Source organism: Cinclus cinclus, chromosome 7 (assembly GCF_963662255.1).
Source record: "Cinclus cinclus chromosome 7, bCinCin1.1, whole genome shotgun sequence".
Taxonomy (NCBI): domain Eukaryota; kingdom Metazoa; phylum Chordata; class Aves; order Passeriformes; family Cinclidae; genus Cinclus; species Cinclus cinclus.
In genome coordinates this window covers 4,259,408-4,274,098 of record NC_085052.1, presented here as the reverse complement: position 1 = coordinate 4,274,098, position 14,691 = coordinate 4,259,408, and the positions used below count along the sequence as shown (strand labels likewise).

At 46.8% G+C, this 14,691-nt stretch overlaps 1 protein-coding gene across 1 annotated transcript in view; it reads left to right on the top strand.

Annotated features, from left to right (window-relative positions):
- The first annotated feature begins 2,570 nt into the window (after window positions 1–2,570).
- HTRA1 (HtrA serine peptidase 1) overlaps window positions 2,571–14,691 on the top strand; it is a 30,754-nt gene continuing 18,633 nt past the window's right edge. The window contains exon 1 of the mRNA XM_062496177.1: window positions 2,571–3,149. Coding sequence (XP_062352161.1) covers window positions 2,705–3,149 — 445 coding nt within the window. The 5' untranslated portion in view covers window positions 2,571–2,704. The remainder of the gene's footprint in view (window positions 3,150–14,691) is intronic.

Sequence of the window (14,691 nt, the reverse complement as noted above, 5' to 3'; positions counted from 1 at the left end):
TGTGTACCTACATGACAACTATAAAATTAATATAATAAAATACTATATTGTGAATACTCAGTAGAAGATATACATTCTTACCAAAGAGAGTTTGAAGCTGATAGTGCTGGCTGATGTGTTAAAAAAAAAAAAATACAACAATTGTACACCTTTGCTCTCTAGCACAACCGCTATGAAAGGTAAAGATAAAAAGAGACACAACCATCCACATGGAGAGAGGATGACAGAACCTGGAGCTTTCCCACTGCGTGTAATTTTTTCCTGCCTGTGGAGATAAGGCTCCAGCGGCTTCCAGCTGTAATTTATCTGACCACAGCAATGTGAGAGGAGAGCAGAGAGCCCTTCTGGGCTGGGGAGGATGAAACCCCACAGTAATTCGCCTATCTTCGAATATTTTGTTCCTGCTTCCAAACAGGAGTTTATGAGATCTTTCCTGAACATTTTTTTGTGGGCTTGTTTTGTTTTGTTTTTCTATGGGTTTGGTTTGTTGTTTTTTGTTTGTTTGTTTGTTTGTTTGTTTGTTTTTGTTTGGTGGGGGTTGTTTCTTGCTAAAAGGTCAACACCTTTCCTTAAAGACTTGTCTTTATTTAAAAAGGGGCAAAACCAAAACAACAACAACAACAACAAAAAAGCCAAGCTTATAAAACCCCAAAGCCTATTAAGAGTAGTCAATTAGCAATGGATAATTAATTACTTGGAAACATTTTGCCATGGTATCTATCTGTATATATAAGTATATATATATAGGGAGGTGTATATATATGTATGTGTATATACACATGCATTTAAAATATTTTTAACTTGTAAATATTTTATTTGCTTTTTCTTATACTGTTTAAGACAAATTCTTTTAATATTAAGACAATTTTCTGCATATTGTTCAATTTTACTTCTTGAGTTTCTTCTGAAATCTGGTGATTTCTCCTGAAATCTCTTTTCTTACAGAGCGTAGAAGTTACTGGAAAACTGCAGATGTAAAGAGTTCATGCTTGAACTTTAACTGGGAACGTTGGAATAGACACGGTTTCCAAGCTTCAGGTACTAACAAACAGTTTAGTAAGTTTTTCACACAGTTTGATAGATTTTTGTGTTGTTCCCTGGATCAATTTTAATTCTGGTGCTTGGGACGCTGCTTAGAGGAAAATACTTGGAACTATTTTGTATTAACGTAGTTGCTGACAAGTTCAACTCCTTGGTCTCAGCTCATCTAGCAGTTAACAGCATTTCCTCTCGCCTAATGGGTTGTAAAGTTCATTAGCTTCTTGGTTATCGGAGCCTGATAAAGGTACACTTGAATAATTATAGATTGGGAGTGAGTTCAGAAGTTTAATCGGCTTGTAATTAAAAAAATTGGCTTTGCATTTTTCCAGCTCTGCTAAAGCGTTCTTTCTCAGCTTTGGCAGGGATGCCCTGTCCCTCGGAGGGCACTTGGTTGTAATTAAATCTCCTTTCAGAGCACCTTGTATGTGCCCAAAGAGCAGATGGCAGAGAGGCCGCTGTCCATAGGTTCTGGCCGGTGCCCAGCTGCCGGATAAATGGGATCAGCCTGCCTGTGGGATGGTGGAAAACTACTTTTTTTTTTTTTTCCCTATTATTATTTCGGTTGATTAACCTTCTGCTAATTGCTGGTATCCACCTCAGCCCGCGGCTCTGAGCGTCTCGGGCGAAGCGCGGGGCAGAGCAGAGGGCTGGGAGCATCCTTCCTCCCGTCCCTCGGGTACCGGCCAGCGCCTCCCGAGCTGGGAATCTCACGGGAACACCGGGCATTCCCGGTGGGCTGTCGATGTTTGCATAACTTACACACAATGGATGTACCGCTTCACTCCTTCCACCACGGGACAGGCGCCGCGCTCCCCCCGTCCCCTTATCAGCTGGAAACCTTATCAGCGCTTACTTTGAGTTGCTTTCCCGTAATTCCTGAGATGGGGAAGCATTCACACCTCCCTCCCCCTGTTTGCACCAGCGCGTTATCAGCCTTTCCTCCGATCTTAATCGCCTGTCGCGATTTCGGTGTTTTCACCGCCAAGATTCCCCGGAGCGCCGGACCTCCGGCGGGGAGGGGGTGTCACTGTGCCAGGAGGGGTGTCACTGTCCCGGGGGGGTGTCACTGTGCCAGGAGGGGTGTCACTGTGCCAGGAGGGGTGTCACTGTCCCGGGAGGGGTGTCACTGTGCCGGGAGGGGTGTCACTGTCCCGGGAGGGGTGTCACTGTCCCGGGAGGGGTGTCACTGTCCCGGGGGGGGTGTCACTGTCCCGGAGGGGTGTCACTGTGCCAGGAGGGGTGTCACTGTCCCGGGGGGGTGTCACTGTCCCGGAGGGGTGTCACTGTCCCGGAGGGGTGTCACTGTGCCAGGAGGGGTGTCACTGTCCCGGGGGGGTGTCACTGTCCCGGAGGGGTGTCACTGTCCCGGGAGGGGTGTCACTGTCCCGGGAGGGGTGTCACTGTGCCAGGAGGGGTGTCACTGTGCCAGGAGGGGTGTCACTGTGCCAGGAGGGGTGTCACTGTGCCGGAGAAGTGTCACTGTCCCAGGAGGGGTGTCTCGGTCCCGAGGGGGATGTCTCGGTCCCGGGGGGGCGGCGTGGGGGTGTCCCAGCCCGGGGGGCCGTGCCCGCGGTCCGGTCCCGCCCCGCCGCGTCTCTCCTTAAAGCTCCCGCCCGGCCCCCGTCGCGCTCACCGCTCTCGCCGCCCCGGAGCCGCCGCCGCGATGCCGCTGCGGGGCCGGACGCTGCTGCTGGCGGCTCTGCTGCCCTCCGTGCTGCTGGCCGCTCCTCCGCCCCCCGCCTGCCCCGAGCGCTGCGATCGGTCCCGCTGCCCGGCGCTGCCCGCAGCCTGTCCCGGCGGGCCCGTGCTGGACGCCTGCGGCTGCTGCCGCGTGTGCGGGGCGGAGGAGGGCGAGGCGTGCGGGGGCGCGGGGCCGCCCTGCGGAGAGGGGCTGCAGTGCGCGGTGCCGCCCGGGGCCGTCCCCGCCTCGGCCACGGTGCGCAAGCGGGCGGCGGCGGGGCGCTGCCAGTGCTCCAGCACCGAGCCCGTGTGCGGCAGCGATGCGGTCACCTACGCCAGCCACTGCCAGCTGCGGGCCGCCAGCCGCCGGGCGGAGCGCCTCCGGCAGCCGCCCATCATCGCTATCCAGCGCGGAGCCTGCGGGCAGGGTGAGGATGCGCCGGGGGATGCGCCGGGGTGCGGGGGAGAGCGCGGAGGTTCGGCCCCATCATTCTCATGCCGGGTCGGGATGCGGTGTCCCGGGGAGGAGGGAACCGCGGAGAGGAGCCGGGGGATGAGCCTTGGCACAACCTGGGCGCTCCGGCTCAGCGAGAAAGCGGCGCAGGAGTGAGGTTTGGCAGCGGCTGCCAAGTGCAGGGGTGGGGGGCGGGGGGGGAAATCCCTGTACCCGACTTAAACTTATCTTCCACCCCCCGAGGGGTGATGCCGGGGTCGAAACTGGGGAAAACTGGTGCAAAGCCTCAGCAGCGAGTACTGCTGCGGAGCCGGGGCCGGCTGAGCGGCTCCAGCAAAATTTGGAGAAATAACTCGAGCGCGTTCCTGTCCCGGCGCTTTGTCACAGGGAAATGCCCCGAGGAGTAAAGCCAGGAATGCAGGAGCCGTTCAGATGCGATGGAGCAAAGGGGTGGGCAGAGCAGGCTGCTGCTTGCCTTGGCCCGGCTCAGCAAATGCGCTCTGATTAATAAAAGCCTTACTGGAAAGGGAGAAGCCTGTTAACAGCGTGTTAAGCTCCGTCTAGAGTTTTGTGTTTGTTTTTGTTGGGTTTTTTGAGGATGGAGATGGCGGCCGATAAGTAACGATGCGTGGCATTTCTCCCTTCGGCATTCTTTAGCTGTCAGTTTAGTCAAACCGAGTGTAATGCGAGTACTCAGAGCTGCAGGACGCATGCAGAGTATTGGTAAACGGTGTAAAAGGGCATTGCTGGGTTACGAAACGGTGGCTCAGCAGCTGGAGAGGCTGGGCTGAGCAGCCCGGAGAAGTGTTTGCAGCGGTAGGAACGGTGAGTGCAGGATGTGACACAAAGCGGGGCAAAGCCGTGCTGGGATGAGCGGGGGATGATCGTCACAAGATGCAGCCCCTAATGCCGGCTGGATTAAACCTCTCAAACTGAGGCCGTGTATCCCTTCCAAGCCATTAGGGGCTAATGTGTAAAAAATAGCATGAATTAAGCCTTTATTTCTGAAGTGGTAGTCACTTTCTAGTAAGTCAGTGCAGTTTTAGTGAGGATTAATTCCTTTGGTATAAATTATATAATTTCTGGACTTAGTTTTGTTTAAAACACATCTTTTTCTACACTTAGCCATCATCTCTCCAGCAGAAAAACGTTCTAATGTATAGTGGCTGTGTGCTCAGCCTACAGATCAAGCTCACAGCTTTGGTGTCAACACAATCCATTTTTTGTACTCCTGGTTGTCCCCTCAGTGTCAAAGCTGTGTTGTGCTCCATGGCACGTTGCTGGCATTTGCTGACACTGGAGACAATCAAACCTTTCACTCCACAGTTTCCTGATGCCCAGCGTAAGACAATGCCTTGTGATTTTTATTCTCGATTCATGAAACCAATATTGTTTTCTCAGCCTTTTCTGCTGAACATTTGCAGAACTAGGGCTGTGTTTTGAGCTAGGAGCAGTACGTGCCTCTGGTGGGAGGTACAGAAAATGCACAGGCTGTACAGAGTCCCTGTCTGGGAAAGCTCTGCTGTTGTAGATCTATCAGGAGTAATTCCAGACAATCATTTTGCCCTGTTGCACCTCTGGAACAAAAAGAAAGCGCTGGAGAAACCAACCAGTAGCACATGTTTACCCCTGGATGAGAGCAAACATAGCTACCAACAAAGCTTTTTTTTCATATGTAAAGGACCTGAAATAAAAAGGGATGGAGAGTAGGCTGTAAAGCAATTGAATCAATGTTTTGAAAAACATTTGGCCTAATATTTGGGTCCTTAAATTCGTTAGTTTTGAATGTTATTTTGAGTTCATCACTAGGAGTGCTTTTTCTACCTAAAGATTGAGTTATCTCCAGACATTTTTTTCATAGTAACATACCCATGTAAATAATTTGGTCAATACAATGCAACAGGACAGGGTAACAAAGGGATGGGAACATAGAGAAAGTGTTTGGACTTTGTTGTTATTTTTAAACTTTGCACTATTTCAGCAGTTGGTCAAGTACAATGATGTGTATATTGTCAAAAATAAATTAAAACTTCGCCATTTTCAATTTTCATCTACTACAGTCTGCTCTCAGTGCTGCTTTTTTGTCCATCAGTGATTCCCAGGGAATCTCTTCCAATACCTGCTGTGTTTGAGAGGCTGCAGTAGAGGCAGGAGCAGGGTGCTCTGGGTGTGTGTGCATAAGGGGGATGATTCCCTCTGCAAAATGAGCCTTAAAAAACTCAATCCCTTCCCAGCAGTGTCCAGCTGTGCTGTGGCCACAGGCAGCATGACCAGTGCCACCAGTCCTGCTGTGCCCTTCCTGCACCAGCCTGGACAGGGCTCCTGAGCTGCAGCTGCCACTAAAAACATTTTCCCTTTCCATCAGAGCATGGGAGACATTGCCAGAGGACGTTCAGGGCCCGTGCTGGTGCAGCTCTGTGTGTTGATACCACTGAAAATACAAATGCACAGAGAGAAGGTAGATTTCCTCTGGGCAGAAACTGTGGCTGTGTAAGAGCATCCCACACCCAGGAGTGAGGTCAGTGCCACGAGACCTCAATATTCAGTGGTGAGGTTCAGCATGGTGGGAGGAGGTTTTCTTTTTCTTCTGCAAATATGTTTTTGGTATCCTTGAATCCCTCCTGCTGACCAAGGGAAGAACGCCCAGCACACAACTTAAACGAGGCTTTATTCCCTTCCTCATTTTTCCCACAAATGTTGACAGGTGTTTTAGGACAGTGTGCCCTTCTCCCCTTCTTCACACTGTAAAATATAAACTAACCTGGATTTGTCCAGAAAGAAGAACATTCCTTGTGGTTGCTCTCCATTACTGACTATTTTCTGCCTGGTTCTGAGCTGGTTTTACATGTTTTCATATTTGTGTTAGGTTTACTATGTCTAATGTGGTATCTCAGTGAGCTCAGCAGTCTTCAGTTTGCTGGCATCTGTCACAGGTGGCTCACACTTGTCCCAGGCATGCTCACACCATGATGTCACATCTGGGGTTTGATGGGAGCTCTTATGGCTTAGATTAATCAGGTCAGTGCAGCTTGATTGCCTGGGGAGGAGGCAGAGGTGAGGGGTAACTCAGTTTAGAAAGCTGGGTATCAGTGAGATACAGACTTTGCTACTTCATCACCCAATTTCACAGTTCTGGAGACAGGGAGAGGGAAGCAAAAACAAAAACAAAACAAAAAAAAAATCAGGTTTATTGCGAAGTGGCTGACTTTGTGTTTTGAAACGCACCAGGCAAAACTGCATCCAAGTGTCTCTGTGTAATTATCTGGCAGGAGAAAAGGATCTCTGCGGTCAATAACCTATTTGTCATTAACTGAGTCCTTCTGAAACAGCCTTGGAGTGAGCTCAGTGCAGCAGAGGATGGGAAGGAGATGGACCTGCCTGCATTCCTGAGCCTGATAGTGCTGATGGGCTGGCAGTGCTGAGCCTGCCAGGAACGAGGAATTGGGGCAGGGAGAGAAAGAGCTGGGAAATCTCTGAAGGTTGGGAACCCAGCCAGATATTTATCAAGAGGGAAGTTGATACTGTTGTTATGAACAAGGCTTTCAGCTGTTTCCCCGAAGATAACAACAGGCACACGGTGGTGGTTTTATTATTATTATTTGTGTGCTGAAGAAGTGTTGGGAGACTTTGGCAGGTTACTTGACACGTGCCAAGTCTATTAAAATTGACCCAAAAGGACCAGGTTTTTCGGGTCTGAGTGCACAAATGAGCATTCCAGTGCTGCTAAATTTCATCTCCTCCCTCAGCTGCTGTTTGGGTGGTCTGAACATCATTCTTTTCCAACTTTTCCTCAGTCTTATTTTGCAGCAGCAGGAGGAGGGAGGGAGAGAGGAAGAGAGGGAGAGAAGAGGCAGCTGAAGGCAATGGAAATAAATAACAACATCTTTCCAGAAGAGAACCAATTCCCAAGTGTGGGATTAAAAAGCTTTTCCAAAGCCAAGTTCTCAGCTTGGAGAGGAGGCAACTGTAAGAAGTGGTTTGTCTGAAGAAGCTCACCTTTTCCCCTCTCCACATCTAGATTTCCTTCCTGGGGAGCAGGCAGTAATTTTGAAGTCTCCAGACTTCAAACAGGCAAGTCAGTAAATACAGATTTGGAACAAGGAAAGATTCAATCCTTTCATCTCCTTGGCTTTGAAATTTAAAGGTACCTGTGGACTGGGCAGGAATACTTGAGGCCATGAGTAAGCAGCAGGAGTGTTGTTAAGCACAGTTTGGATGTGAGGGAGGCAGCATATCCCCAGCAGCTCTCAGGCTCTGCCGTCCAAGAAATAGGAGAAGCTGGAAAATATTTTTCAAATGTGAATTTACGTGTGCTTGGAGTGAAAGAAAGCAACGCCAGAAATAGAAACTGGGGTGCTGTGGAACTTAACTTGTGTTGTAAATACAGCCATTCCTCAGTCCCAAAAGATGCTGGGGCCTCTAGGATCTGTGTCTGGATTTGGCAGTGAGTCCTACTGCCTTTGTAACTGGGCCCAAGTGAATACGGGACATTACTTTGGAGGCTGTGATCAGGATGTAGAATAAGATGCTTTATTTTGTCTTCTGGATGAAGGTCACTGTGATTCCCAAATTGATTGTCCTGCTTCAAAGAGAAGAATATAACTGAAAAATAAGCCTCCTTATGTCAAAGGGCTATAAAATAATTGATCTTATATTAATGGATGTCGACCTTATATCTGTAGGTAACAGGAGAGTTATATCGTTGTAGGATTGTGAGACAGGACACAAGTGACAAGTTATTTTAAAGTTTAGTGAGCTGAGAAGATCTTTGTTACCATATTTTAGCAGCTGGACATGAATTAGGCAGGCAGGCGGAGCAGCTCTTGAATTTCTGGGTTAGTATCAGGAACCCTGGTGCACTGATAAGGTGAAGAACAAGGCTGGAGGGCAGCTGGGTTGTGCAATTTGTTACAAGTGCTGTGCCAGGAGCTTGTTTCTGGAGGAAAAAAAAAAGTGGAAAAACAAGGCAAATATGTGTTTCACGTGTGAGCAGATGCATTTTCCTCTGCCTTTCCTGCAGGCTGGTACCTGGCCCTGTCACTGCCAGCAGTGGTGTGGCAGTGCCATTAAAACTCTGTGTGATGTTGGTTAACCAAACCTCATTCTTGTCTCTGACATTTTTTCCCCATCAGGGTTTCTCAGTCTTTCCATCTCCTCGCTCTTGTAAAGCCTTTTTTGGTGAGACGTGGGAGAGGGACGTGCAATGAAGAGTTCTTACATCCTCTTTTGCAGAACTGCTGCTGGAAATCCCAGTGAGACAGCTACAGTGCTTAAAACGTTTCTGGTAGCACTTGGATTTGCACATATTTTTGTTGCCAGACAACTGCTGGATAAAATAATGCTTATTAAATCTGATAGCCATACACAGAAGTTATCCAGAGGTCTAAAATTTGAAATATTTTCTATAGCAGAGGGTGACATTAGGAGGAGCTCTCAATATTTTTCCAGAGACCACTGTCACTGTCCCATTTCACAGACAGTGAATCTAGGACAGGGAAAGATAAAGAGATTTGCTCAGGGTCAGCCAGCAGCAGAGCTGAGAGCAAACTGAGCTTTCATGAGTCCCTGCTCAGTTTTCTGCCCCTTGCCAGCATTGCTGCTCCATTTTCCATGACTTTTCTTTTTCCATTACTCTATTTCTCAAACTTTCAGGCTGCAGTTTTGGCTTTGCCCTGCTAAAAGCATCGATGATCTGTCGATCTTCATCTGCAGAAAGTCCTCTTGGAGGAGGGAAGGAGTAGGTGGACCAAGCACTGGGAAGGAAGAGAAACCCAAACAAGTCTCTCCCCTCCCACCATCCCACCCCCAAAATAAACACAACCCCCCAGGAATCTCATGCTTCAACATTTGTGATGGTAAAGGGATGATTCACTCCTTTTCCAGGGCAGCACAGGCACTGTTTGGAATGTCTGCCCTTTATTTCTGTATAGACCTCAGTCTATGAAGGTAAACTTGGCTAACCCTTGTTTGCTTCTGTATTCAGACACCAAAAGTGGGCAAGCAGAAGCCACCTATAAATATGAAAAATAATTGGAGGGTTCATCAAATAAAGCAGGATAGGTGTGTAGATAAAAATATCAATATTTAAATAGCTACTGTTAATAGGGGAGCAGTGCGTATAATAATTAGAACTCTAAATATCTTTGAAAAATGCATATTTGAGAGAGTGAAATTGAAACTTGCTGTCCTTTAAACCTTTCATGAGGAGCTGCAGGAGCAACAGGGAGCTGTGTGACAGTGGCTGCCTCACCAGTGGCAGTGCCAGCCCCTTCCTGCAGCTCTCCAGGTGGGGTGGCAGAAGGAACATCCACATTACTCCAGGTTCATTTCCCAGCTGCTCACTGATTTCTGATGTCTACATTAAAACAAATCTGGGTGGTCTTGGAGTGTTTCTTGAGTCAGATGTAGAAAATACTGCCAAAGGCTGACAGATTTTTCAGGCTGTTCAGGTTTTGCAATGTAGTTATGCTGGGTTCATGTGTTGTACAATTACAACACCCCAGATTAGGAGTGGTGTGTTTTATTACTGTTCTGAGGGTTTTCTGCCTTTTTTCCTATAGATTTGATCCTTATTTGTATCAACTCTATGTCACTCCTAAGCCCTGCCACAGCAAAGTGGTGAAATCAAAGCCTTCTTCAGCTGCAGAAAAGAAGCATCTTAGGAAGCTTTTTATTGGCTTTCCCCTTGAGAGTTTTATTTATTTTTTTTTTTTTAGACTAGAGAGAAGTTTAAGGAAGCATGAAAACAAGAACTTGTTTTTATTCCCTGGTGTCTTCATACCAGGGTTCCTGGAAGTTGAAGCTAAGTCTCTCTTAAGCAGCGATTTCTTCTGAAGATGCAGTATGAAAGTTTCTCACATACTTAAAATGAGATCTTGATGGGTTTATAATTTTAAGAGGAATTCTCAAGGTCAGACAGCTGCTGGTTGCACATGGGATATAGGAATTACCACGTCGTTGGTACCTCATGGGTGTTTGGAAGTTATTCTGTTGCTTCTGTGCCTGTAGTGAGTTGGAGCTGGGAGGTAATGCAGGGTGATGACCTGACTTGGAAGGGACACAAACTGAGCACGGCTGGAAAAAAAGGAGAGGAGAAATTGTTCCTGACTCCTCTGTTGTATTTTCAGCCTTCTGCAGAGAATTGTCCGCTTTAACCTGTTGTCTGAAATATTCTGTTCCTCTGTCTGCAGGAAATGGGGCAGACTCTTTTCCATAACTACCTGACTTACATTTCTTAGTGTTTACAGCTCAGACAGGGCTGCTGCTGCTGGTATTTCCGAGTTCAGCACTCTGTGTCCTTGTCCTGAATTGCTCTTCACCTCTATCCCGTGTGCCTGAGCATCTCCCAGCACGCTGCCTCCCCTGCTCGTGCTGCTCCTGGTGCCTGTGCAGGGCACTGCCACCACAGCTCTGTGCCTTTGTCTCAGGGCTTCTGGCTCCCAATTAATTTGCCCCCCATAGCATTGTATTAATATGGCAATGCTGCTGCAGGGACAGAGTGTTCCTGCTCCCAGGGAACAGCAGGTTCCTTCCCTTCCTTTCCCTTCCCTTCCCTTCCCTTCCCTTCCCTTCCCTTCCCTTCCCTTCCCTTCCCTTCCCTTCCCTTCCCTTCCCTTCCCTTCCCTTCCCTTCCCTTCCCTTCCCTTCCCTTCCCTTCCCTTCCCTTCCCTTCCCTTCCCTTCCCTTCCCTTCCCTTCCCTTCCCTTCCCTTCCCTTCCCTTCCCTTCCCTTCCCTTCCCTTCCCTTCCCTTCCCTTCCCCTCCCCTCCCCTGGGCTCCAGGCTTGTCTGTTTATTCACAAGCTGAGTTTCCTCCCACCTCACCGCTGCTGTTTACAGAAGGAATTGCAGTTTCCTGTTGTTTTAGACAGAGCTGTCACTCCTCTCTGGATTCCTGCCCTCCTTGCTGACACCCAGTTGCTTTTGTGCCTCATCAACTCGAAGGTCTGATAGTTTTTTCTCCTTGCTGCTGTGACTGTGAGTCTCTTTTGCAGGGGCAGCCAGTGTATTTGGTTTATAAAGGAATTTCTGGCATTCCTGAAAGTTTTTATATACATATTTTCTCCCTGTGAGATTCTGTAAGGGTTGCTAAAGCCCAAGATTGTTCCAGTCTGATAAAATAGGGACTTACGCCCATTTTAGAGCTAAATCTAAGGCAGTAAAGCAGAAATTGCTTTTCACAAGTTGTGTGGAGACTTGAGTAACACAGCTTGGGCCAAGATGCATCCATCCAGGGCATTCCTTCTTAGCAGAACCTTCCAATCCTGTGATCTATAGTAATTCAGCAACTGAGTTGTAGAAAAGACATTCTGTATCTGATTAACTTCCAACTTATTCTGCCTTGTAGAAAGGGTTCCTGCTTTGCTAAAAATGTAAGTGTAAATCTGAAATTATATAGGAACTTCCTAGAGAAAAGCTGTGGGCAGGTTACATGAGGAATTTGCCCACTGACCATTTTCAGTAACAAGAACATCCTGAATGGCCTTAGTGCTGGATGCCAAAGAGATCTGATTTCCCATTAAGAAAGAAGCTGGACAAAGTTCTCTGAAGGTTTTGCTTTGCTATTTAATTATCTTCAAATACTTTTTGTTGTTGTTTTATAAATGCACAAAAATTCTTTACGTCATTATCTCCAGAAAACTTAATAATTTCACAGAGTGATCTGGCTTGGAAGGGACCTTAAAACCCATCTCATTCCAACCCCTGCCATGGGCAGGGCCACCTTCCACTTCCCCAGGGCACTCCAAGCCCTGTCCAACCTGTTCTTGGACACTTCCAGGGATGGGATGTCAGACATTGGCAACATTCTTGTGTTGCCAGTATCTGCTTTTACTTATTCCTACAACTGGGTTCTCAGTAACTTTCCCTTTCAAGCTCTTCTCAGGGCAAGAATTAATTTGTGGCCAGTAGTGAATGAGTGGAACACCAAATAAAACATGAAATTTTTCACCTTTATTTTGTTACTTATATGTGCTTTTGTTCTGTGAGCAACCACACATTGTTCTGAAAAGTGTCCTGCGTTTCCATTAATTTGAGAGCTGTTCTGTTCTATGAACTTTGTGTAGATTCCCTGTTTTGTTTAGCTTGGCAGCTCTTTTGGGTTTGTTTAAAATCGGTGATTAAAATGAACGAGTTTCTGCTTTTGGAATAGCACGGAGAATACAAAGTCCTTGTTGAAGACTGCCAAGAAAGGATTGATCATCTAAATATTATGATGATGAAAATGGACTTTAGTTTCTCTTTGCACGTGTGCGTTTATGCCAGATAGCAATTTCACTTAAAATCTTCACTTCGATCTTTCAGTGGTTCTTACTGCAAGGAAATATTTTAAGTGAAGACCAAATTGGTGCAGTTTACTCTTTGGAGAGATTTCAAGCGTTTTATTCTACCATTATTTAGGGCTATGAAAATATTTTTGCTTTTAGGGATGTCGCAGTAATGCAGACTTTCCTCCCAGAAATCTGTGAAGTATCTTGAGTTTCTGCATGGATTGTAAAGGGGGGAAAATAACTGATGCAATAATAGCATCTGCATTAACAAGGTGCTGTGGTTTAGACCTCTCAAAATTCCCTCCAATGACCTAAGAGCTGCTCTTGAGCAAATTGCCTGTGACACGTAGAATGTCGTTCCTTATTTTCTTAGTGTTTGCATTGCATAATACCCTTTTTTTGGTGAATTACACAATTTATCCTTGAATAGGAAGTGGAATATTTAGGCTTGCAGTATTCCGTAATTTAAAAAAAGAAAGTGTGGCAGCAGATTCCCACACTTTTTCCTTGCCTCTCTCCAGCAGGGCTTGCTGATCCCCTTGTTTTCAGTGAGCTGAGCACCTTTGCTGGAGTTTTTGGTCTCCATAGTCAGAGGTTTGAAGGTTTTCGTATGGTATGAATGGAAGTTTGTACAAACACCAGAGGCTGGAGTTTTATTTGGGAGGGTGGAAGCTCTCCAAGCAAAACTTGGTTTGTGGTTTGTGTGAGTAGTCACCGGTTCTGGCAGCCCAGAGGTTTCCTGAGTGCTGGGGCTCTTTTGGTTTCGTTCTGCAGAGAATCCCAAACCCAAGCCATGCTTTCAAACTCTTGTGTGTGTCTAAACAGGTGGTGAGTGCAGGAGCATGATCACCTATTTTCAGCAGCCTGGGCTGTTTAATATCTTTAGTTACCCCATAGACTGCAGCCCTTCAGTGAGGGTGGCACAGAGACAGTTGCTGGGATATGCCTTTTTCCCCCCCCTTTCATCATGTCTAAGACAATAAGTCCCATTAAATGGGAAAATTACTCCTTACTGAAGTCGGTGGGAAGGTCCTGATGAGGAGCAGAGCCTCCTTTTTGAAAAGGGGAAAACAGGAGAAAACTGGGTGGGGAAAAGCCCCATGCCTGAGACGTGTCCAAAGCTTTGCTTGGAGACCTGCTCTCTGCTCTATGCCAAGAGAAGCCCTTCCAGAGCAGCAGACACAGCTCTCCCAGCAGAAGGGGAGAGGTTGCTTTGGTGAGATTTCTATCTCCAAAGCATCTCTTCAGGTTAGCTCAAAATAACCACCATAAGCAGCATATGTGAGCTGTGAGCATCTCTGCATCGATGCCACTTTGAGTAATGACCTAACCAGAACCCAGATCTTAATTTGCTTTTTGGCTCCTCTTTGTGAAACCAAATTACTTCAGTTGTTTACAGCTGGGTGTGCTTTTTTTCATGGCTTGGTACTCTGTCTTGCTCTCCCAGCAGTCTGTTTACTGATTTATTAGCCCTGTTGATGCCAGTTGGCAGAGATTTGCCTTCTCATTTCAGGGATGGCAGCCAGCACACCTTTGAAGTCCTTGAAGAATTAGTTGCCTTGGGAGTTCTTCATTCTATAACCCATTTTTTTTTTGTCATTAACTGAATTCACAACAATCATCTTTATAATGTCATTAATAAAGGTTTCTTAGCCACGCTCGTGGGCATTTAGGGCATTGTGCAATAGTTCAATAAAACATTACAAAACACAATAATCACAGCATATAAATAGAAAGAGGAGCAGTCTGGGAAGATCTGAACATCAGAGCCTGAAGGTATTTAGGAACTAGAGCTTTATTCAAGCCCAACTCTCGATGATTTAGAAACAAACCGAAACAATACCGCCCCCACAAAAAAAAAATAATCTTCCCCAAACCAAAACAAAAAACATTTATTTGCTACTAAGGCCCTGAGCTGTTGGTACAGCTGGAAAATAGGTGTGTAAGAGAGAAGAGGAAAGTATACCTGGTGAAGTTCTCAGATCCACTGCTGCATTCTGCAGGGGCTGGTGATGGCTGAAAACTGTCTGTGGTGGTTGAGGAATGAGAATCTGCCCATATTAAATTTGTAATGTTGGTGTTTTTATGGCCATTTAGGCTTCCCAGTGGTAGTTTGTGCCTAGGTTCAAACCTTAGATAAAATTTTGCACAGGGGTGCTTTCTTGTAGGACAGATCAGTGCAGCTCTCAGCTCCCTATATGTAGCTCAGTAATCCCAAAGAACAATTAGCTTGATTTTTTTTTTTTGCC